Source organism: Trachurus trachurus (assembly GCF_905171665.1).
Source record: "Trachurus trachurus genome assembly, chromosome: 19".
NCBI lineage: Eukaryota > Metazoa > Chordata > Actinopteri > Carangiformes > Carangidae > Trachurus > Trachurus trachurus.
Window position 1 is genome coordinate 21,084,952 of NC_139913.1, and position 25,594 is coordinate 21,110,545.

The 25,594-nt window shown below is 40.9% G+C and overlaps 2 protein-coding genes across 2 annotated transcripts; one reads left to right on the forward strand and one right to left on the reverse strand.

Moving 5' to 3' along the window:
* Positions 1-5,779: 5,779 nt before the first annotated feature.
* On the forward strand, positions 5,780-15,611 carry LOC311003027 (vesicular glutamate transporter 1-like; the record flags this gene model as incomplete). Its single annotated transcript, XM_083994689.1, has 13 exons — positions 5,780-5,841; positions 10,798-11,050; positions 11,370-11,488; positions 11,590-11,704; positions 11,817-11,904; positions 12,143-12,229; positions 12,671-12,801; positions 13,272-13,421; positions 13,554-13,686; positions 14,193-14,303; positions 14,463-14,590; positions 15,056-15,125; positions 15,316-15,611. 13 exons carry the CDS (start codon positions 5,780-5,782, stop codon positions 15,609-15,611), a joined length of 1,743 nt encoding a protein of 580 aa, XP_083850815.1.
* A 2,896-nt stretch (positions 15,612-18,507) lies between these two features.
* LOC311002316 (uncharacterized protein) lies at positions 18,508-22,806 on the reverse strand. Its single transcript, XM_083993645.1, has 8 exons — positions 22,710-22,806; positions 21,708-21,746; positions 21,336-21,563; positions 20,946-21,230; positions 20,533-20,814; positions 20,196-20,429; positions 19,903-20,022; positions 18,508-19,805 (listed from the first exon to the last, which is right to left on the reverse strand). Exons 1-8 carry the CDS (start codon positions 22,741-22,743, stop codon positions 19,279-19,281), a joined length of 1,749 nt encoding a protein of 582 aa, XP_083849771.1. The 5' UTR covers positions 22,744-22,806; the 3' UTR covers positions 18,508-19,278.
* Between the last annotated feature and the right edge of the window lie 2,788 nt (positions 22,807-25,594).

The following is a 25,594-nucleotide window of genomic DNA, read 5'->3' on the forward strand; positions in this document are numbered from 1 at the left end:
ACACCTGTAGAAATTGTAGTGAACTTTTGAAATGAGCCTGGTTGTTTCTTAATTGGTTGTTTCAATTCAGTGACTTGAGAGGATAAAGGTTGTGTGTATTGGCTCTCTTTTTCTATAAGGCCTGCTCAAAAGCCTCCAGTATATACGGTGATCCACCATACGCTCTGACTGCCCAGTGTTGTGAAGGTGCTACTTTTGCTGCCAAAACATTTCTCACAGTTCTTGTTGAGGCATGCACTCAAGAAGACAAACATAGGATGTGCTGCGAGGTCTGACACTGAGATGTCAGTGGTAGATTCGTAATGTCTTGTATGTTGTGAGATGGGTGGGTTCTACAGATCAGACTTGTTTGTGCAGCACATCCCACAGATGTTTGATTGGATTGAGATCAGGGGAATTTGGAGGCCTCTTGAACTTTGTGTGCTCCTCAGACTTTCCCTCAACTACTTTTCCGGTATAGCAGGTTGCATGACTGCAGGAAGACGCCTCTACCATCAGGGAGTACTGTTTCCATGAAAGCGTTGTACCTGAACTCCAGCCATTTTTAGGTAGGTAGTGTGTGTCAACCAGTAACATCAACCATAATCCATTTTCCTATAGGGCTCCCTGATGCCATCTTTTTCCCTGGTAAGCGACACACACCCCAGTGCTGCATAAGGTGTTTATTGTACAGGTTGTAACTTGATTAGCTCTCATGGCTGGAAGCTGATATTAGTTTCAGTCTTGATGTGTCTGTAAAAGGTTGTTTGTGGAACCAGTGCAGGTGGCCTGATATATAATGTCCAAGGCTATCACAACCCAAAACAGCTGATCTAATGTGGCTCTAAAACAGTTTGACTGCTTTCTACAGTGCATCTGTTTTCCTCATCTCAGACCTTGAACAGTGTGAGTGTCCTTGCAGACCATGGGAGCAGAGCACACACGCCTCTTACTCAACAAGTTTCAAAGCAGCCAACTCAAATATCAGACTCTTGGTGTTTAAACAATGTGTTTCTCCTGCCAGATTGTTCATTAACATTTAAGAACTGAGAGTATATTTAATTATAGTTCAACTACAATGTAAATTCTGGCGACAGAGCACTCCAACACAAACTTCTGTCTACATAAGATTGAAGCAGCAGTAGATTTGTGTTGGCAGGGAGCTCTGCTGCTCTTGTGTTAGCACACCTAGAGGCAGAAAAAGCTACCACAGTAGGTGTCGGACATTTCATTCTTGTCATTTTTACATCAGATATTTTTCCCCTTATGTCACATCTCTTATTGTCCTTTAGAAGACCTAAATGATTTTATCAGAAAACAACCAGTTCTTTTTTTTTACTCCAGTTTCAAGGTCAGATTTGTCTGTTATTTAAATTAAAAAAAATACACAAACAGTATTAACATCAGTGGTTACATTGATAGTCAAAGGCCAATGAACAACTGTTCTAAGACCCCTCTACTTTTCACCTTTATCACTAACTTCAGGTCAGCTGACATGTTCATATTATACTATGTTTATTATAATTATATTTTTTAATTGCATGTAAAACATTTTCTGTTTCTCTTATATTTGAATGTCTAAAATTATTGATCAAGAAACAAATCCAAGGTCAAAAAACTTTCAGAACATCGTTCCAGAGCAGCACATGTCAAAGGAAAGTCTTTCTCCTTTGTTAAGATGACATTGTCCGTTGTAAGACAGTCACCTTCACCAGCTTGTGTGTTTGTGTGGAAGACTACTCAAAGGTGTCCCATAGGAAATGCATTGTGTCAGGGGAGTTTAGTTGTCTTGGATGCGGTATCATTTCACTCAGCCAGAGGCAGAGAGCACAGGACCAACACCCGGCAGAAAGACAAAATCCTCGCTTCGACCTCAGGTAAACACAACTGATAAAATCTTTTAAATGTTGCAACTTGTTTAATATGAATATGTTTGTTTATGTATGATAGCAAGGTTGTTTAATGGTCTCAACAGGGGCCTCATTTTAGAGCAGGACTATGTTCAGGTCACATACTGTACATCTGTACACTTACATAGTCTTATAGACTGTACAGTATGAAACTGCTATATTGATTTGACGCTGACCCAGTTTGATATTCACATGTGGTGGCCTCAATACATTAGTAATGAGTTCTGTTAACAAACTGCAGAAAGTGTAAGTTACTGTCTAAATATGCTAAGAACAGATAAGAGATTAATTTTTTGTTTTCATGTTTTCTTCTGGTTACTTTTTTTTTTTTTAATTACAGGTGCAGCGGTGGATGAGCCACATGGCAGGTCTGGCGGCTCTGTGCCTGCTGCTGGTGTTTCCACTGAGCAGCTCCCAGAGCACCCTGCAGTCTGAGCAGGAGATCAATGCCCATCAGGCCCCGGCAGCACCGGCTCCTCCTCCTGCTCCTCCTGCTGCTGCACACATCAGGGACCTTTTCAGCCAGGAGGAGAGCACTCACTTAAATGCAATGCGAAAATGTAAGTAATTACATGCAAAGTGTGCAGATTGAATCTTAGACGGGCTTTAAAACAACAGGGTTGCTCCATAAAGATACTTGTGAGTTACAAGTTGAAAGTTGTGGAGGAACAGTGATGAATCTCATGCTACTTGTGTTAGTCATTTGTTTGTGCTTCCACAGACGGCCATGTTGACAAAGATAATGCCAAAGTTGGCCTGTTCATCGCTGCTGCCATGGGAACCTTTGCTCTGATGGCTGCAGTTTATTGTATCTACAACAAGTTCTACACCAAACAGCAGTACCTGCACACCCAGCTGAACAATGACCCAGGTATATTCATTTATTTTTTATGAAAAATGCTGAGTCAGTTTTACACTTGAGGAAATTGTGTGGTAGGCTTCTGTCAGACGTCTGTTTTTGAATGGACATGAACAGTATAAGAATTATTTTCTGTTTTTATATAATGTAAAATCACATGTGCCTACTCCATTCATTGGCAACGCAATAGAGAAAGTTATCAACTGAAAGAAAACTGAAAAAAAATCACAAACTTCTCTCACTGAGTGACTAATGAAGCTGCAATGAAATACAAGTGGGGCTGAAACAGTTGACTGCCATATTTTTATTTGAAATATTTGAAAGTACATTGTCCATACTAAAGCAGCAGAATTATATTGTTAGGTAACAAGTCACAATATATCATCATAAATAAAGTGTTGCTCAGCCTGCAAATCCTATCCTCCCAATGGAAGGAAACATGTCTGTTTAGTTCCCAAAATACCAAACAGGCAAAAATTACAATATCATCATTTTTCTGAGAAAATGTAATGCCAAAATTTCTTCTGCTGCTAAAATCATGATTCATATGTCTCGCAATATGATTTTCTTTGCATATCATTCAGCCCTAGATAGAAACTCTTTGCTGATGCACAAACAGACTTCCACCCAGAGAAAAGTGAACTCATCAACATTTCAGCTTTCTCCTCTCTTGTCTCCTGGGCATCATTTATTGTAAAGCAACACAGGCCCAGTCGGGTTATTAAACACACCTCCTATACTGTGCTTATTGGCCTTGTGCAGCATGATTTCTCAGGACTGGAGCACTGTCGGCAGGCTGCCATTTGAAGGCACTAATAAATGATGTTGCGTGCTGTGATTTTAATAACACACCAGCTAAGGTGTGTACACAGTAGAGACGTATGAGTGATGTCTTGTGCTCTTTCCTGTGAGTTAATGTTTTGCATCGACAGGAAACATTGACAGGTTTGAAATGAATTTTCTCCCCTTTCTGTCTGCAGACTTGACCACAGACCCCATGGACCCTCCTCCTGTGTTTTTTCACGCCTCTGCCGACTCCAGCGCAGTAGATGTGAGGAGAGCTGGTTATGGCTCACTGTCAGACACTCCATCCATCATCTCTGTCCCACCCAGCCTGTCCCCCCCTCCCTCTGCCATGCCCTTCCCTCCCCTCTTCCTCTCCTCTCACTCTCTGAGAACCATATCAGCTAAGGATTTGGAGAAGAGCTACATCTGATGCTGAAAGCTTGGTTATTAGCCTGACACTTTTGATCAACATCAAGCAGAAGTAGTTGATATTTGAACATGCATGTTGTTTATTGTTTTCTATCATTTTGGTGGGCAGGTTTAAACCTGATGAATGGGCACAAACATAGGCTACATTCTGGAGGAGAGTAGAAGAGACTTTTAGCAATAGTATCACATCCACCTACTGCAACTGTTCCGTCAGTTACTGTCGCTGACCTCCTGACCTAAAGCCCTCTCACTGCCCACAAACACCACAGTTTTCCACCACTGTATGTATGAGCTGTAGTCATTTTTACTGTATGTTTGTACAGTCACAATTTAAATCTCCACACTTTATCTAATCCTGTCTGTCCTGTCGTTAGTCATCCAGCGTGGTATCACAAAATAAAACAGTCCAGTGACTAAATAAATGCTAATTTATGCTTTACACTATCAAAGTACAGTTCAAATTGAGGTGTAACTGATTATTTTGGCAAAACTCACTGTCCAAATCCAACATCTTGCTCCATGTACCTTAACACACTGACAATATAGACAAAAGTAGAGTCATTTCCTCTGAAGTTTGAAAATAACTATGTTGCCTGAGAACTTCAGGAAGCATCTTTTTTCAAAAGGACTCTGACAGTCTTTGATCTGCATTTGCGCCTCTTCAGATCGATGCCCGTGCTGCCAAAAATAAAACACTGCAGTGGTTTTACACACGTATCCCTACACCTCTGGTTTGGATGAGAAAAGCAGTGACTGGGATTTTACACCACAAAGAAAACCAAGTTAATGTGACGGCTTTTTCCACTAAAACAGCAGTAGATGAAATGACCCTGGTGTCAAGAGCTGACAGCTGTTTGTCAGTGTATCTTTTAATATCACAAGCTCCAATCACCTGAGTTCTGCAGCTCAGGTTTGCTCATATTTTTGTTAAAGATAACATGTTTCAAAATGGTATGAATGCATTCAGAGTATTTTGGAGTCATTCACAGCAGAGTGAGTTGCAGTGGGCAGCTCTGAACAGGACACAGGAGACTCTAATAAGAGCAATTCTAAGATATTAGATTTTTATATATAGATTTTTACTGTCGGACTAACATAACCTTTTAGTGTGGATCCATAGGTTTTGCTTTTTTCTTTTTTAATAAGAGCGCAAATAACCCGCAGTCCAATCATTCCCACCCTCCTGGGAGTAGCCTGCCCCTCCCATGTTACAAATACCTGGGAACTCTGACTGTTAATATGCTTCGATCGGACAGTGTTTACTCTAATTCTCTCCATTCAAGGCTTGTGTGGTCCGAGAATAGCCTCTGCTTGGATAGTCAGTGCTTAAAACGCCGGGGCTGCGGGGAAGGAAGTGACATGCTACCTTCCACTCACTACACAGACTTGAAGAGATTAGCGCGCAGGCAGCAGTATAATCTGGTTTCAGGACCACGGCCAGCGACAACTGTTTGGCCATGAATCCTGTCGAAAGTTGCCTCCGGCTCGCTGCGGACCCCGCCGGACACCACCGGGTGTGAAGAAGTTCACTTGGACCTCAAGGACTCTGACAAAGTGGAGCTGGAAAAAATGTTTGTTCAGTTGATTTTACCTCAAGGAGGTTGAAGCAAAGTCAAATCTCAGTGTCGCTGACTTCAGATTCCGCTGCACAGGAACCCTCGGGGTCAAGGAGTCCTTTAATCAAATACAATCAAGTTGTTTCTTTTATGTGTGAGTAAGAAACACGAGGCGGAGGGAGTAGAGGAGAGGAGACGGCTGTGCGCTCAGGCGGGAGCGCGCAAACACTGCACTTTGGTCGGATCCTGGAGTCGTGAGGATGGAGATCCGGCCGGACAGGTTTAAGGCCGTGGCAGCCAAGACTCTGGGGAAGATCTACGGGTATGTAAAGTCTCTCTGGGACACATTACTACCACAACATGCTGGGACGCACAAATGGCTGCGAGTGTGACTCCCCTCTCGAGTTGAAAACAAGAATAAAGTTAATTTCTAGTAATCACAAGAGGCCACTGAAGGGCAGTGTTTACCCGCGATTTTAAACTGTTTCTCACAAAAGAGAAGCAAACGGCTCCTTTTGAGATCAGCATGACTAGTGTAGGGCTGGGTGACCGGGCACAACATCTGTCTCCACAGGCTGCTGAATCGGTCTCATAAGAAACTGTCATACATAATTTATCACTTTATATGCAGCTGATGCAAAAATAAAAAATATACCATTTCTTTCTCTCAGCGCACAAAATGAAGCCTAAAATTTGCCTTTTCACATATGGAGATAAGTGAATCACCCTCATTTGCTTCTGAGGCACAAAGACAGAATTAAGTTTCATTTCAGGGCCTGGGTTGCTCTTTCAGTGTAAGATGAAGCGCTGGATCAATAACCAGATTCATTTCTCACATGCTTTTTTTTCTGTCTGTCTCAGTGCTGTCCCAGTGTCAAACTGCAGACGCCTCCACTCTCTCGGTGGAGGCTTCATGTCTGAGCCATCAAGCAAAACGTGTTTTTCAGTTTCCAACGCGCACCAAGGGCGATTTCTAACACAACTGCGCTGCTGTGTGTTTGGTGTAGTGGAGGCCTGGGCGGGTTGTCTCTGCGGCCTGTTATCCTGCTGCTGTGCCACAGTGTAATCTTACAGGGTGACCCTCACTGTAGTGGAGGGCACATATTGGTAGAGCACGTTGTGATGATGGTGGACTGGATATATATCCAAACTCGTGGATGTGGGTGCTGAGAAATGTGTTAGGCTATATTTCACAAGATGTGATGCGGTTTAAGACCTGCACAAATAATTTCTGTGCGACTTTTGTCACCCTCCACACATCAAGTCTGGTCCTATCTGCTAAAAGCTGCAAAAAAAACAAAAAACAAAAGATGTAGTCAGGACTGTCTCGGTGATGGTTCTACCTGAAAGCAGGCAGGTATTGATGGACTCCCCTTCCTCTCTGTCGGGATTTGATGTAGCGTCTAAACACTTAAATCCTCTCCATAAATAGCCTCTGCTCGTCCAAGCTGTCGGCCCGTGTAAATCCCTGCAGGCCGTACACCTTGGCCACATCTCTGCCTTCACCTAAGTAGCCCGGTGGCTCGTCATCGCGCCCCCGCTCCCCCCTCCCCTCCACTCAGGGCACCTCGCAGCCAGGATTAGGCCACGGTACACAGCCCGCATGCAGCTGCCTTCACTTCCGTGGAGCGCACGTGCACTCAGGTACTTCCCCTTGGTACCTGGCTGTCGTGCGTAACGCGCGCGTACGCGGCCCGCTCTGCACGCAACTTCAACCCACACACGGGCAAACTCAGACAGACAGATCACAGTGTATTATTTATCTGCTGAGTGTTTTATTGAAGCGGTGGAGATGTCTCCGGGTCTATTTTTATTCCGTTTCTATTCTCAGCGAATCTTTGCGATCCTCGATGAATTCAGCCTCAGATCAGTTTTCACCTGCAGCTGCGAAGAAACAAGAAACATGCAGCTGACAGCCCGTTATTCGTCTTATAACCATCACATAGTGTCTCCTCTGTTTATCAGCATCTTAGTAATTAGATGAACAAGTGTTTGACAATGACATCTTAATATTTATTTATGCACAGTATCAGTCAGAGGACTGAAATATGACTAAGCATTGTTAAGAGGAAAAAATATTTTTTCTCTGACACTGCTGAACTTTTTATACGCTCAATTAAATTTGCAATATCTAATGAGAATGGAATCAAAAGATTTACTCAGTGTGTGTGTGTGTGTGTGTGTGTGTGTGTGTGTTTTTAGTGCTTTCACACACTACTGTATGTGTTATTAGTGTGGGTTCAGTAGATCCTGTCATGACAAACTTTCCAGCCCCTCAAACAATCTGCACTAGTTATTCGACTCTCTCTTATCCAATCAATGATTCCAAGCTGTTGACTCAACCCTGAAACCAAGCTGCTGAACTGCCCTGACATTTGTCCTTGACGTATGAATTAAGAGATTAACATGGAGAGAGAAACCCTGCAGAATATTCACCCAAGCACTACAGCTCATGTAAATTTAGCTTTCTCGCACATTATCAAGATTGAAAACGGTGCTTTTCTCTTACTGAGTTGAACAGCTTCTCAGAGGCACCCAGGCCTTTTTCTTCGTGGTGTGACGAGAGCACCGGGGAGAAGGTCAGGTAGCTTGTGAGGATTACGACGGATTTTCCTTAACTCAGGGTCAGTCATGAAAAGTCACTGCAACAGATACAGTATGTAGTAAAAGAAAAAAAAAGAAAAATGAACAACAAAAGACAGACCATCACTGTATTTCTTGCAGAGAAATAGAACGACATGTGGACACACCCTGGATGCTGGGAAAATAAATTGGTGTTGGATGAGGAGCTGATGTTGTGAATTGTGTGCGAGACTGTGCGTGAGTCAGGGGAGCTGATGGTAAAAGGCAGGGTTAAAGATAAAGAGGAGACAGGAGGAGTGAAGACAGAGGCCCGCCCAGATAAAAATAGTCCAAGAGAGCCAGAGATATTAATAATTCAAGATGGAGAATCATTAATACTTGATCAGTGTCGAAGACTGTTAGATTCCCTGCTTACAGTAACTAATAGAGCAACTGTGTTTTTTATTGTTTTTTATTGTTGCATCTACTTACTGTTGGAGTTTTTTGCTGACTGCTCTAAACAGGTTTATTGGCAGGAACATAACATCTTCCTGTCATTCAATATGTCCATGTCCTTTCACGTCTTTGCAGAAAGTACAACCAGATTATAATAAGATGTGATGGCTGAGATCAGCTGGTGGCCTTTTCCTGCTGTTCTCAGAAATGTGATTGTAATTTAACAGAGCCATAACATTTTAGCTTGAGCTTTTTAGGTTGACATTGTTAGAGCTATTATGCCAGTTAAGTTAAACATGCTCCTAATGTTAAATTCAAGGAAGTCTGGACTATGTGACCCAGTGGTCCACAGTGGTTAAATTACACCTGCTTTTATCCTCTTTCATACAATACACAGTACATGATAATACAGTTCTGATATGTCACTAGTAAGACTTGTGAGAAGGATTAAAGCCATGTTAGCACTGATAAATTTAACTAAGCTTTGAATGCAATCATTCACTTATCTCCATCATTGTGTGCTGTTACTGTTAGTTTATGGTTTCAACACCTCATTCACACATGTAGTTCCACTGCAGCTACATAAACCACAGCGGATGTATGCAATATAGTTACGCAGTGAGTTCAGTTGAGGACATAAACCAAAGAAGTTATCTACATCTTTATCATGTTCCCCTCCAGTATTGTAATTATTATTGCTGGGTCTACAGTAACTGCTTCCTAGTATTAGGGTTAATAGTTAACTGTGATTAGAGATTTGTATGGATGGCTTTGTCAATTTTATTTCATTAATGACATACTATGGTGGAGTTAACATGATCTGAATGAGACAAAAAAATACTTGTCATATACTATACATTTACATCATGTTAAATATAAAGCAGAGTAACATGAAGTATCCAGGCTGCACTTTCTCTGCCAGACATTTTCATCCACTGGCCACTGTGGCTATATGCTGTTATTAATGGACTGCCCTGGTGGCACAGTCAGCTAATATAATAATAAATAAATAATAAATAATACACTTAAAATGTAGTTCTAGCCAGTGATCTCTGTCCCATTTCATCTCCTACTGTCCCCTACAACCAGCTCTAGAATAAAGCCATTTATAAAAGACAACCCCATCCCTCAACGCTTTATTCATACTCTCAACTGTTGGGTGTTTTATTTTGGAAAACAACAGACCTGACCTGAGTTATGTTTTTCTTAACCACTTTTTAAATGAGACACAGAGGGAATAGGGATAATATGCTCCATCTTCTGGACCTGCTGTTCCCGAAGCTGATCTGAGAACTCACCACTGCTCATTTCATGTTTAATAGATTATCCGCTGAGTTTAGATACATATTTGATGCCTGTTAGACTGGAGGCTCACAGAGGTCATGGTTTCTCAAGGTTTCTCTGCAAGCTATATGAACACAGTTTACAGAGCAGTTAACCCTGTTTGGAAGGAGGAGACGAGCATGGACAAACCAGGAGGAGACATGTTTCTGTGAACACTGTTGTTTTTTATTCACACTGTATTCTTATTCAGGCAGTTCAGTCAGGACATGAACAGCAGGAAACACAAAGAAAATATCTGATATATTAACACCTTGAGAAGACAGGATAAGTCAGAGTTGTAGCAGGCTCCCGTGGCAGTGGGCTGACAGACAACTGTGCTGACTGTGTCTTGTTAAGATGCTGGAGTTACCGAGCAAACTGACAGAACAGAAAAATCATCTGAACACCGAGATCCAAGCCAAACTGTCAGAGCAGGATCTGTTGTTTCTGTGGCAACCAGGGTTTAGAAAACCTGGGGCAGATCACTGACCCACGGACTGTTTCATCACAATAAAACCCCAGTAGGCTATAGAAATCTAGGAATAGATTACAGGGTTTTCTTACGTTGTGCTTTGGGTTTTTTTTTTCACATTTTTGAACAGTTACACTGACTATATGATTATTTCAAAAAAATATATCTATTTTTACATCAAGGAACCTTTTGGTGTGAAATGTCAAAGTCAGTCTCTGCAAAGCTATACAGAGAGGTACACAGGGTCGCTATTCAGCTGATAGGTCTCCTTGACAACCACATCACACCATCATTAGCTGATGGAACTGAAATTCAGATGATTTAGGTGCTGTGAAAATGTTATTCTGCTATTTACTTCTTGAAAAACAGATTGACTCGTGGACCTTTTTATAAACTAACTAACAGCAAATAAAGTTAAGGTGCAACATGTTTAATTTCCCCGCTTCTCCAAAATCCTCCCCACAGAGCTCTTGAGAAGAAGCAGGAAAATGGCGAGACCATTGAGCTGTCGGCCGAGGGTCGGCCGGAGCTGGTGGAGGAGAAGGAAATGCCGGTGGTGGACTGCACGTGCTTTGGACTCCCCAGGCGCTACATCATCGCCATCCTCTCCGGTATTGGTTTCTGCATCTCCTTTGGGATCCGATGCAACTTAGGTGTGGCCATCGTAAGCATGGTCAACAGCCACACCGTCTACAGAGACAACAAGGAGGTCATAGTGGTAAGTGGCAAAGGTCATGGGTTCCTCCAAGTTCCCAGTCTTAAAGCTTTATTATCTAACAAGCAGGGTAAACAGAGGACTGACTCATCACAAAGCACATCTGTCGGTGCTGCTGTTTGACGTGGCTTAGTGATGTGAAGGAATATTGATGATGGGTCAATGTGTTTAAGCCACAGATCAATCACATCCCCTCAGAGGACCACAAATCGATCACATTAATTGTCTTGTTTGGATGGTTATGTGGCTCTCTGTGCCCTGCGGTGATCAAACTCTCACGATAAGTCGTCTCATCTGGTTGTCTCCCCGTCTGTCCCAACAGAAAGCTCAATTCGACTGGGATCCAGAGACGGTGGGGATGATCCACGGTTCATTCTTCTGGGGGTACATCGTCACTCAAATCCCAGGAGGGTTCATTTGTCAAAAGTTTGCAGCAAACAGGTCTGTCAGTCACTCCACTGCTTATTGTATGCAAGAGATAACTGCACTTTCTTCCACACATACTGAATGCCTTTTCCTTTCTCTATTCTTTCCTCCTTCAGAGTGTTTGGCTTTGCTATAGTGGCCACATCTTGCCTGAACATGCTTATTCCTGCGGCAGCTCGGATGCATTTTGGCTGTGTTATCATTGTCAGGGTGTTTCAAGGACTTGTTGAGGTGCTTGAGTCTTTTCTATAGCTTTCTCTTAAAACATGAAATGGGAAAAACATAAAGATTAACATGATACATTATGACAGTCAAATAGTGTAACTTCTTCTCTGCTCTACAGGGGGTTTCATATCCTGCCTGTCATGGTATCTGGGCAAAATGGGCTCCACCACTTGAGAGAAGTCGGTTGGCGACAACAGCATTTTGTGGTGAGTCACTCGTCTTGAATATATTATATAACGTAGTTATATGGAAATTCACTCCCCTGTACAATTTATATGAAAGAAGACGTATCTGTAAAGGCTAAACTTGTATTTTGTTGGACATGGGAGTCTATGGGAGTTGACTCCAAAGAGCTGCTAAAACAGTTTTTTGACACTTCAGTGTTGCCTTCAGCTGTTCGTCCTCAGAGGTTTAACACTCACTAAATATTTCTGTGTTTCCCAGGTTCTTATGCTGGCGCCGTGATAGCCATGCCCTTAGCTGGAATCCTAGTCCAGTATTCAGGATGGTCATCAGTCTTCTACGTATACGGTAATGACCTTTAACCTTCGGACTGACCAGAAACAAAATGAAACATTCAGCTTTTACACAAATCTTGCTTTTCAAAGTGTGGACTGAGAATGTAGACTTTCCTGGGGGAAAGTACACGATAAATTGTGGCACTTGTCGCATGATAAGCAGTTCATATAAACTGTATGCATCACATCTGTGTGTTGTGCAGGCACACCCATGACTCTGCAGAGCATTCAGTAGATGCTGACACATAATGAAACTGAAAGAACAAAATGACCACAAAGCACCAACAACACATTCATTCGAGTCATTAGATATGAATTACATTTAATCCCAGTCTGTACATAAGTAGCAGTTAGTCAATGCCTCATTTCCCACTTGGTCTTTTTAACCTTTCCTCACTGTGTGTGACTTACAGTACCCTTTTCATTCCCCCTACCTGTCTTTCCTCCTCCCCAGGGACTTTTGGGATCATGTGGTACTGCTTCTGGATCCTGGTGTCCTATCAAAGTCCAGCAGCCCATCCCACCATCACTGAGGAGGAGAGGAAATATATTGAGGACAGCATCGGCGAGACTGCCCAGTTTACAGTAACGGTCAGTGCACCGAGTATAGACTTCCTCTGGTACAATATGACTCTGTATCATAATGTGTCACGCTGACAGTAATTAGTGTGGTCCACTCTATTATTAACATTTCAAATCAGCGTGAAGAGTTTGCAGTATGACTGTGCTGGTACTTTTTTTGTACTAGAAAGCAAAACAAAAATTTTAACACAAAGTTAAAGTTACAAGATGGCTCATTCTAAAGTACCAGAGACACTATATCAAGATAAAAGATTAAGAAACACCCTATTAGCTGTAACACCTGCTGATTTGTATACACATTCATGCATTCAAGCAAAACTATCACTTTACACTGCTCAACTTCTTATTCATGGCAATGTGAACCTCAATTACAGAGAAACTGGTGATGAATTCAGGCGAACAATGCATATACATTTATGTTAATAAAATGGTTCACAGAATCAGTACAATATAACACATTTCCTGTGTTACAGAAATTCAACACACCATGGAGGGCGTTTTTCACATCCATGCCGGTCTATGCCATCATTGTGGCTAATTTCTGCAGAAGCTGGACTTTCTACTTGCTTCTCATCAGCCAACCTGCATACTTTGAGGAGGTGTTTGGATTCGAGATCAGCAAGGTAACTGTAATCAGATGTAGGCAGTGGGAGAAGGTGTTCCCATAGGTACAATATCACAATATCACAGCTCTACAATTAAAGTGAAAATCCTAAGAGATCTAAAACAAATTTTGAACTGTCCTCTCTGGTTAGGTCGGCATTGTTTCTGCACTCCCCCATCTGGTTATGACCATCATCGTGCCCATTGGTGGTCAGCTGGCCGACTATCTGCGCTGCAACCATATCATGACTACCACTAATGTTAGGAAACTTATGAACTGTGGAGGTAAGAGGGGACCAGACTGAAGGGAATGCAAAATGATACAATAGACCAGATATTGATGTAGTATAAAAGAAAAAAGACTGGCATTAGCATTTAGCATTTGACGGCCTTTCCAGTAAGACGGCTCTGTGCTGTGAACCTGTGAACCTAAACAACAACGCACTAACTCAATGGCCCGTTCTGCAGTTTAATCAAGCACATTAATTCTTCTTCTGTGGTTTTATCAAGAAAATGATGAGTCATCACAAAGCAGAAGCTCTGTCGCAATTTTTAAACTTTGAAAGCGAAGTGAAATGTGGAAGCATAAAGTGTCTGTATCAAGTTTTTGGTCGCTGTGTCCGCACAGAAGTCTGAGAAACTGCTCAATCAACAGACTTTCATGGGGAAAAGCCAAAATGCACAACTAAAAGTGACTTTCAATTGACCTAAACATACACCTCACATTGAGAACACAATTATTAACACATTAAAACTCTTTTTTTTCTTGTTGGTTTCTTTCACTCCATCAGGGTTTGGGATGGAGGCCACTCTGCTGCTGGTAGTGGGCTTCTCTCATACAAAAGTTGTTGCCATTACATTCCTGGTTCTGGCTGTGGGTTTCTCTGGCTTTGCCATTTCAGGTAAAAGCATGAGTAGAGTTATTCTTAATCCCCCCTCCACTGTGGAGTTCTATGTTTTCCTTAAAGCCTTTTGGCCACAAATATTTATAGAGTTTGGACATCTTTTGTTATTTATGAGTAAAATATATGATTATAATAATATTTATTCTCCCTCATAAGGTTTCAATGTCAACCATCTGGACATTGCACCCCGATATGCTAGCATCCTCATGGGCATCTCCAACGGTGTGGGCACTTTATCTGGTATGGTTTGCCCACTTATTGTTGGTGCCATGACGAAGCACAAGGTGGGAACTGCTTCTAAATATCTACAATTCTCTAAAGCATGTAGTGTGTGTTTGTATGGACAGGTAGCAGCAATGTTGAATTGTAGAAAGAAGCGCTGTATGTATGAAAATGTATATTAACACAACAAACTCAAAACTTGTTTTATAAATATCACCCCCAATGACAAGACGATAAAAACAGAAATGCAAGACAAGGGTAGAAGTGTCACTTCCTCCTCATTGCTTCCTATTGCATTCACTTGAGATGAGACATCTATCAGCGATATAAGATAGATCATCAGATAGATAAGATAGATATATAATTCAGTTTTGCACAAAGTATTCAGTAAACCTCAGTGAGCATATTCAGGCTAAATGTAGCTCCGATCGGGTCTAAGATCTTCTTTACAGTTCCTTCAAGTCTTCGTTTTAATTTGACCATTTCACATTTGCATCTCTGTTCCTCTTCTCGCCCTACTTTGGTAGACGAGAGAAGAGTGGCAGGGCGTGTTCCTTATTGCCTCGCTAGTTCATTATGGAGGTGTTATCTTCTATGGTATGTATATTAATTAATCTCAAAATGTTCCACTCAGTCTTCATCAGATCATTACAGTATTTCAAAATGCACCAGTCTGTGTGTTGTTCTTAATGCAATCAAATTAAAATTCAGTTGAACATATTTTATATATTTGTTTGTCAGCTTTGTTGCAAGAAATATTAAACCATAATCCTGATTTTGTCTGCAGGCCTTTTTGCATCTGGAGAAAAACAGGCTTGGGCCGAGCCAGAGCAAATTAGTGATGAGAAATGTGGCATCTTGGATGAGGATGAGCTCGCGAACGAGACAGAGGAGCTTTATCGCACAAGCGGTGGAGGAGGTTACGGGGCGATGAACCAGGGAGCAGATCCCAATGGAGGCGGAGGCGTGGGAGGAGGAGGTGGAGGCTGGGTCTCAGACTGGGACAAAACTGAGGAGTATGTACAACCAGCTGGAACCAATAATTATCTTTACGGAGAACAGGAGGACCGAGAGTTAACATAAAAAAAAGCAGCAGATCGTCTGCATATAACCTGTGCAGACTGGCAGAAACAAGCGCATCAACAAGTTGAAGTTTCACCTGATGGCGTGAAGAACTTAAAAAAAAAAGAAAAAAAAGTGCGGATTTAAAAAGGAAGGCGAGAAGGGACAATTTTCCAGCAAGTCTGACTTTATTCATATAAGTGAACTGAATTCAAAGAGACTGCACAGTGGAGGTGAAGACATTAGTAGATGTAAAAAGTGTGTTTGTGTGTGATTGCAGTTGTGTACCCTGTGTGACAATGTAAGTAAGCGTGTTTTAGGACCAAACCGGTCAGTCACCACTGTAATATCAGTTGGGCTGTGTTTCAGGCCTGCTGTGGCTTTCTGTGATCATCATTCATTCATTGCAATAACTGTAGAAGTTTCTATATCAACTGACAGGGTTTGGATTTCATTAGTACGCCTCATTTATATTTGATTCAATCCAGATTACAAATCATAAGGTGCAGATTGGACAAAGGTGCACCTCAGTTGTTTAACTGGTTTAAAAAATAAAGTTCAACAACAGCTGTAGAGTTTTTTGCAACCCATAGCAGAGTATGCACCTCCATTGAAGTTTAAGTTTTGTCCTTAATGTGCACACTTTGAAGAAAAAAAAGCATGTTACTTGTGCCAATACAACAAAAATACTTTGCTCTGTAGTATTGGTTTACTTATCCACTGAGAAAGTAATTGAACACTGACAAATATTACTGTTTTCTGTTAAGTCTAAATAGCCCAATACTGATGTTTTTAGATGCAGCATTATGATTTCCTTGTGTAAAAATATTTCATGTGCAAGGCCTCTTACCTGTCTGCCTGCTGACAAACTGGGGAATACAAATGCCTCATATAGGACTGACATATTATCCAGGGTAGTAACAACCCTATATTTAATTAGTTTCTTAGTTTGGAGTCATTTTTTAGTTCTACCTGCTCTCTTTTTTCTTCAAAACCTTGCTTTACATGCGATATCTGCTTCATTATTGTTACTCTGTTATGTAACTATAGCGTACAGTTTGTGCTGTACGTTTTACCAGCTAAGGCCCTGTGCCGCCACTGTATTAATAATCTAAGAACACTAACACATGCCAGTCTCTCTCTCTGTCGCAGTTTCAAAGCTGCGGTGCTGCGGCTGTGGTTGTGTGATGAACAAAAAGGGACTGTCATTCTTGTAAAGCAACATGCAACAGATCAGTCAGTCTCATTATAAGGTGTCATTTCCCTTTGCTTTTCCTCGCTAGCACAGCAAGCTGAAGATATGTGAAATGATCAGTAAACTAAAAATACAACTAAACACAATCGGCCGATAATGGGCAAAAACAAAACAAAGACATTTCACTGTACATGAAGAGTTAGTTTTACTTTTTGTTCATAGATGTTGTAATGTATGTAGCCAGCCCCAAAGTTCAAGTTTTAAGTAAAAGAACATCCCTCTGTTAGGTCATGGGATGGTATCGCTTTGGTGGATACTGTTGCAATGAGTTTACTCATAGATTAGATATTAAATGTTAGGGTTTTTACTGTCATTTTTCATTCATTTATTCTTAAATGTTTTGTTCTGGGTTGTAAACTAAAAGTGTTAATGTAAAAAAAAGAAAAAAATCATGTACATGTGGAACATTGTATAATAAAACCTAGAGGTGATCATTCCTGTATAGATATTCTTTACAATTTATCTACTGGATGTTTAAGTGGCACATAAACATAAACTATCTTGCTCTACATAGATGACTGCAGCTTAGTGTTACAGCAACTGTTTTTTTTTCTCGTTCGAGCCAACTTTCGTCTGCCTCACCGAATTTCTGGCACTAACAGGAGGTTTCATGTTTCCCGTAATGCAGCACTCCAGGCTGCGTATCGATCACTGAGCTAAAGTATAAGAGCATGGAAATGAAGAGGAACAAAAAGAAGATTTTGATAGCACCAGAACAAAGGGCTCGTCGGTTTCAACCTGTAATAAGCACCGAGGTTCAGGGACTCACCCTCACTGTCCTGCTCTGCTCTCTGAAATCAATGGGATTATCCTGTATCCATCTGTCAATGAGAGAACAAGCGAGAGAGGCAGGGAGAACCATATTCAGCGCTGATATCTAATAATACTGCAGCACTTTGCTTCCTTACTCCCTGCAATTTGTTTGCACCAGCATCATGTTGCATGATATGTACACACAAACACACACACTCTCTCTCTCTCTTACACACACACACATACACACACACACAGGGCAGAGAAAGGGACAGAGGAGAGCAGGATGAGCAGGGAAAGGAGGGTAGAAGAGGGATTAGAGCAAACTGTGGTCTTAATGGGCCAACATTAGCTTTCTATAATATAATATACAGGGCCGTAAGGTGATGATAATTGGGGCCCAGCGCCCAGTAGGGCCCAACCCCCCCAGTAATCTTTGTATGACTGAATTATTCTGCATATGACCCTGACTAATACTCATAGTAATGCTGCATTAGCATCAAAACAAAGTAGGCTAAATAAAAAATGATAATATATACGTAGTCTAAGAAAAAAAGTGGAAAAGTCAGGGGCCCATTTTAGTATTCTTTCAGGGGGCCCAGAATTCCTAGCAACGGCCCTGATAATACGTATAATGCAATATACAATAATGCGGTTTCTTCTACTCTGATGTACAAATATAATGATAAAAGTCCTTATAGGTAGTAACTACAAGGAAGCAATGTTAGCTCATTTAAAGTTGGCAGTGTTAAGATTGTTTTGAAAATGTTTATGTCGCTAGTTGACTCATCCTCACCCCACCCCACCCCCCAACCTCACCAAACCTTTATGATATTGGAAAAAACAACAACAGCAAGAACAACTGAAATCAAAATAACTTTATTTAAGCACAGAGAAATACAACACTTCCCATTTTAAGGTGCAACAGTTAGCAGAACTAAGTTATCTACGAGTTGACGCATATACTGGAATATAATGCACTTACCCCAAAAAGGAAACTTATAAACTACAATGTACAATGCAATTACTTATTTGTACAAATGACACATTAAACAATACTTTGGTAATGTAAATACGTTTCAACATACAAACATCAGATCATGAGATTATAAATGACAGAACTTAACTTCATTATATACACTATATACATGATGGAAGTCAGCATCACATCAGGCCAGGTGAGATGAGCTGAATGCTGCTTATTGCAGGGTGTTCCAATATTGTGTCAAAAAAATAGTATTTTCTGCTCTTGTCAACTGTGATGGTGTTTTGCTTTCTTTTTGTGATTATTGTGATTAGCAATGGCAACAATTGTTATAATATCCAACATATATGATCTTCCTTATTGTGTTATTGGTATTTTTGTTCAGTCAGATTTGGTTTCAAACTTTTCTCCCTGTGTATCACATGTTTGACATAAAAACCTCACTTAGAAATATTGCAGAAGTACAATGAAATATTACAAACCCCTGTGCTTTTCCTTACAGTCTGGCATCGATTTGCTTTTAGCTCTTTAACCAATCATCACCATAGTTACATAACGTGGACTTAAAATTCACATACAGTTCTAACATATACTGTACTTGTGTCTAATTTGGACCTCAGGACTAAGACGTCACCTGAGAAATGTTATTTTTCTTTCGCACGCTCTTTACTGAGAACTATCTCTCCTCTAATCTCTCACTTTTTTTGCTCCTCTGTCTTGCCCCCTTCTTCTACTTCACCTGCCTTCCCCTCTCCCATCTTCTCTGCTCCGAGAGTGTGGTATACCCCCTCTTTCATCCCCTCTTTTTTCAGAGCCTCATATCCTCCATCTCCTCCTTCTGTTGCTACTACCTCCGCTTTCAGAGTGTGATACACCTCCTCTTTCACCCCCTGCTTCTTCAGAGCCTCATATCCTCCATCTCCTCCCTCTGCTGCTGCTCCCTCCGCTTTCAGAGTGTGGTACACCTCCTCTTTCACCCCCTGCTTCTTCAGTGCCTCATATCCTCCATCTCCTCCTGCTGCTCCCCCCTCTTCTCCCAGGGTGTGGTATACCTCATCTTTTGCTCCATCTTTCTTCAGTGCTTCATATTCACCAGTTGTCTTATCCTTGTCCGCTGCTTGTGGATGGAGGGTGTCGTACTCGCCCTCTGTTTTGGCACCAGATCCCTTCTGCAGGACATCGTATTCCCGTTCACGCATCGGCATATCCTCGTAGATCTGGTCTAAAAGAACAAAAGAACAGGTGATATGTGATGCTTTGTGTTATGTGTGACTTTCACTGTGTGCACAAAGAACAAAAAACAAAAAGGAGTTACTTACTTTGGGCACTTTGGGTCTTCTTGTATTTATAAAAACCTATACCAAAACATATCAGGGCGGCCATCACCAGGAAAATGATGATGGTGATAATTAGGCCTGGGTTGGTGGGTGGTCCTGAAACTGAGATAAATGTATCTATAAATTTCATGACCCCTGGATTATTATTCGCAGAAGTCATAGAAGACATTTTACAGCAGATTCTCACGGGTTGAAGGGAGCTGCTCACAACAAATTAACTGCTGTCATTGTACACATCAAGATGTCTATTAGGAAGAAGAAAAGCAGAAACTCACCAGAATGAACTTCACTGAGCTCAGACCTCTTGTTATCCCACACAGCTCTACATGCATAACTACCAGCCTTTTGTGGTGTCATGTCACATGACTTCGATTGCTTCAGATGTTCCCATGGACCTCCGTTAGTCTTGTGGTACCAGTAACAGAGAGCATTATCCTTACATGAAGGCATACTGCAAGAACACGACATCGACCCTTTGTTTTCAGAGAGAACGGCTTTGATTGGACGATCTGAAAAAGGACAAATGATGGAGAGAAAACACTTGAGTAGCTTAATCAAATGGCAGAAGAAAAGGTCTGCAGTCAACGGGTTGTTTAAACTGGGTTTACATACCTTGGATAATCACATATTGACCCTCAGAGACCCTCCGATATGCGGGGCCATGAGTGCGACCATTGAATGTGTAGGTGGCATTACACTTGTAATTCCCCCGTGTAGATTCTGTCACCTCAGGGATCACGTAGTCAGTGCCTTTGTCATTTCTAGCTATTATTTTATTGTCTTTGTAGAAAACTGCTTCTGTAATTTGATCAGTGCCCCAGACAAGGCACCTCAGAGCCAGCTTCTCCCCAAGTACAGCAGGGTAGGGATACATTTCCAGCGATATATCCTCAGCTGAAAGAAGAAGATACAGATGGATGATAGATTGAAGGTAAACTATTTTTCCTATGAAGGTTAAATGACAAAAAAGGTGATATAATACATAAGTATGTATGTCTTTAGCTGTAATAAATGAATGCATATACCTGAGGCCCTGAGTATGATCTGGTTACTTCTAGTATTTTCATCTCGATCAGTACACCAGTATATGGTCTCTGGGACTTTTAATTGTGTGCTTTGAAAGATCACAGTGTTGTTGTTCCCACGCAGCCTTAATTTCACTTTCTTCTTTTCATTTGTTGCCTCCCTGTAGACATGGCACATCCATCCCTCCAGACCATCGTCACTGTGAAGCTTCAGGACCGCCGAATGTCCCAACTGCATCACGGGATGACCGGTCTCGATGGTGAGTGAAGCTCTGGGAGCTAAATCTGAGTGGTAAATGAATAATTTTTAATATTATATCTATGGATGGTGTATCACTTTACATTTTGGTGATTTGAAGTGTAATATTTATGATCGTGTGTTATATTTACGCAGGACTTTAATGCTCAAATCATCACTCCTCTGTCCATCGCTCTCACACCGGTAAGAGCCTGAGTCCTTGGGGGAGGCAACTGCAATCTTCCAGATTTCATTCATTCCAAGTTTTTCTGCGCCATTGAAGTACCACGTTACTCCACTCTGGTTATGGTCACGGTTAGTGCAGTTCAAATAGAATAAGTCTCCAGAGAAGATCTCTTTGAGTTGGGGTGACATGGTAACTAAGGGGACAGAGGGACAAAGGAAAAGTGTTATTTCTATATGAACCTACAAAGGGCAGTTATGCATAGTTATAGCTGCAAAATGTAGATATCACACCTCTAAGAAAAGTATTTATGGCAAATGTATGAACAGTTTTTTTTTACCTTGTGGCTTTGGCTGACATGTTTCCAGGAGCAAGAACACTAAACAAAAAGAAAAAGAAAAGTTAAGTCCTCTTAGCATCTAAAAACATTTTGTCACATGATGAAATAGTTATAATAGATTATATTTTCAGTATCAGTGTTAAATATTACTATGTATAATTCAATTCTAATTAATGTTTTACATGCACCACACTTCATATCATCATCATCATCATTATTATTATTTAATTTTGCTGAAAATATTGTAAATTCCTAACCATGCCAATTAGTGCAATTGTCAATTCTGTATCTTTATAAGTGCGCACATGTCAACTTCTAACTGTTCAGGGATTTATTTATTTGTAATTTGAGCTTCTCTTTGTAAGATGTCATTTTTTTTATCCTCTGGCAAACAGAAGAACATAATGTTGACTAGCACAAAATTCACACAGCTTCATGAATACATTTGGCTTAATACCCAGGGGGCAAAATCCCAGTTTTTTGAAAAACGGACACTCCGTGTCCGTTTTTTTGCTTTGCCCCCTGGGTATAACACGGATGTTTTCATGTTGGATGGTAATCTTACCCCAGACACGCCCCACACATCCCCGCACCAAATGCTAGAAACTGACTGCACTGGAAATTCTGAAATCACGCTGTCAAATTTATTTCTGTCAATCAATACTTTTTAATTTATTTTGATTGTTTGTTTGATGTGTTTTATTAAAAAAAAATTTTTTTTTACTCTTCAATGCCCATTCTCCACTCCTACACTGACCCTTGATCCAGTAAATGAGAATGGCTTCATGCCTAAAAAGGGCAGCTCGGCAACTTTTTAAAAATCATCAAATCAAATTCAACAAAATTTCACACAGTTGCATGTTTGTTGCAACTTGTTCACTTTTGTGAAAATATGATGTTTTATAACATTAATGCAAAAAACTAAAATGTTAATGTTAAATGTCAGTGTATTACTAACAAAAAAATGAATTGCAGCTCTGTGTTTCATAGAAATCATCCTACCTGCGAACAGCAACAGATGTTTTCTTCCACTCATCTCACTGGCAGGAGAACACACACCACTGAAACAACACTGTGACTATACTAGTGTCCTGACAAGTGACCAGACACCGCAGCTGTTTCAACTAGTCGATCGTGTTGAGGAAGTTGGGGAGGGAGGCGAGAACACTTCCCCTAGCTGGTCAAGGAAGGACTGAACAATTCAAGGAAATACATTTTGCAGTGGGTGTGGTTAACACTTGACCACAGCATGAACCCAAATCATTGAGAAAGAGACTGACAGAAAATGTATTATAGAAGACAAAGAGAGAAAAGAGAAACACTAAAAGGCTATTAAAAGTTCTTATTAATTTATTTAATTATTGAAAACCTGTTGTAATCCTTTCCCTCGAAAAAGTTTAATTCTTCATTACAATTCAAATTATAATCATACTGATGTCCAATACTGTCTTCATTTAGTCTCCTTATGATGTGAGATTAAATGAGAGAATAAAAGCAGGTCCACTTCTGTAATGAAAACTACATCAACTCCTTCACTCAGCAGAATAACAGGACAAGTTTAGAAATGAGGCACCCATGGGCCGACATGCGCCCTGAGTATCTTTTTAGACTTCCTAAATGCAAAACTTGAGAGGTACTTCATAATCATTTACAAAGGAGCTGAAGTACAGTAGTGGTGTGTTCAGGTGCTCAATACCAAAATAAAAGCCTCCAACATATCCAGGCCTGCAAAAAGATAAACCTTTATCACATTCATGTTTGGCTGTACATCTGTAACAGAACGTATTGCAAGCTGAACAGAAATAAATATGAACTGTAATATGATGTCATTGCATTACGGTGTGACACATCTTTTATTAATGGTGTCGGCGTGAAGTGAGGCCCACCTTGTTGATTTACTTGCATTATTTGCATGCAACAGCTTATGGGATACTGAAAAGAAAATAGGACAAAGGGGATATTTGTGAGGAGTCACATTTAGACTTTTTGTTCATGAGGATGCACAGTGGTTTAGACTTGAAATAAGTTTTGTTGACATGAATATTTTATTATTCTTTGCAGTGTATTTTATAATTTCTTTGCGATCTGTTCTAATTCTGAACTTTTGTACAAATGACTAACCTTCTGTTTATTGTTTGTTTGTGAGAAATGAAGGAGAAACTGGTACAGCTGTTTATCAGATCAAATGATGAACAGCTGAAACTAGACGAGCTGTTTTGAGTTGTCGCCCACTGACCACAGAGTGACAACAGGGGTGTGAACCGCGCTGACAGCGGCTCTCAGGCTAAGACAGGAAAACTGACGATGAATTTGAAAATAATGAGCAGGTTAAAAAAATAATAATAAGACAGAGACTAAACGACTGCAAGCAATTTCTGCTTTTTTGTAAATTCATTTGACTCATTGAAATAAAGGGAAATGATGGTGGCCCAGCTCTTTTCCTGCAACCGCAAGTCATGTTTGCAGTCTACGTGTCTGAAGTGCAGCTATCTCTCAGCAGAACTGCATGCAAATAAGTCTGAGAAACAGACACGTGACAAGAAAAAAGTTGTTTCTGTCCATGTGGTTTCTAAGTATTCAGCCAGTGGACAGTTGCACAGTGGAAAATGTCAGACCTACTGATGTCTGCAAATCCTTTTTTAGAGGAAGTTCTTTTGTTACACATGATACTTAGAATGTTCTCAGAAAAACAGTAGGCTATATCAGTTGAGACACACATCTTGGGGAACTAGACTGAAAAGGAAACCAAGAAAAGAGATGAAGGGTTGTGTGAGGATCGGTCTAAGAACCGTCTTTTATTGCTCCTGTTTTATATATTGTTTGATCTCTGCTCTCAGTTACTTAAAATGGCCACCAGAGTCCAGCACTGCATCGCTTTTCCTACAGGAAAAAAATGTGTAAATGAGGCCTGAGAGCCGGTTGGAGCCTGTGTGTGACTGTTACTGTACAGTAACGTCTATGGCAGTGGTCACAGGTTGTGAATCTTGAAATGATTGCATTGTTCAAGGGTCATTAATATGAATTTGCTTCACAATAATGGGAACTTTCCAAAGTGAAAATGAAGGGACGTTGTTTTATGTTTCAAGTCATTGATTTAAAGAAACACTGTGTCTGTGCTACGCAGCTTCGGTTTCATGAATCAATAATTTCACCCTCAGTCTTTGTTATTGCTTTTTGTTTTCCACTTCGTTCTGACTCCGCATCACCCAAAGCAAAATAACCGCACTCACTGAAACACAACAAAAATAAAAACCGAGCCAGCATATTCTTACTACTGAGTGCTCCATCTGCCCGTGACCCACTTTTCTCTCCTTGCCTTTGGCATGAGAGGGGTTAACGCAGAAAGCAGGAGGAAAGCTGGTTTCTCAGAATAAGGACATTGGGCAGTGGAAGCACCGGAGTGGGATGAAAGAGTGGTGAATATACACGCTGGAGTGGTGCACCATTAAAGGAGAGCACCCACTACAGCTCTCGTCCAGGGTTTCAGTGCAGGTGTCATGTCGTCCTTAAGAGGCCGGATGTGTTAGGATTCATCTCCATCTCCTCTTAACAGTGCGTGCATTAGAGCGTTTCACCCGAGCTCACCTTCCTCCGTCTTCTATCTTTCTGTTGATTCTGATGTTGATGGGCTCTAAAAGCAGCTACAGAGCACGAGGACAGCTTTGCACTCAAACACTCCAGCTGCATGAGCCCTATTCACTGACACAGAGTTATATACTGGATAGTCCAAACTCACTTATTATCATCACATTAACGTAATGATTATGTTGTTTCCTTTTTTTGGATCTAGAGTTGAGATCATTTGTTAAAATGAGGAAGTGATACAAGGCCTAGATCTGTCCTTCTGTAAATCAAGTAGAGCTGTGCTGAGATAATATTTTGAGGTT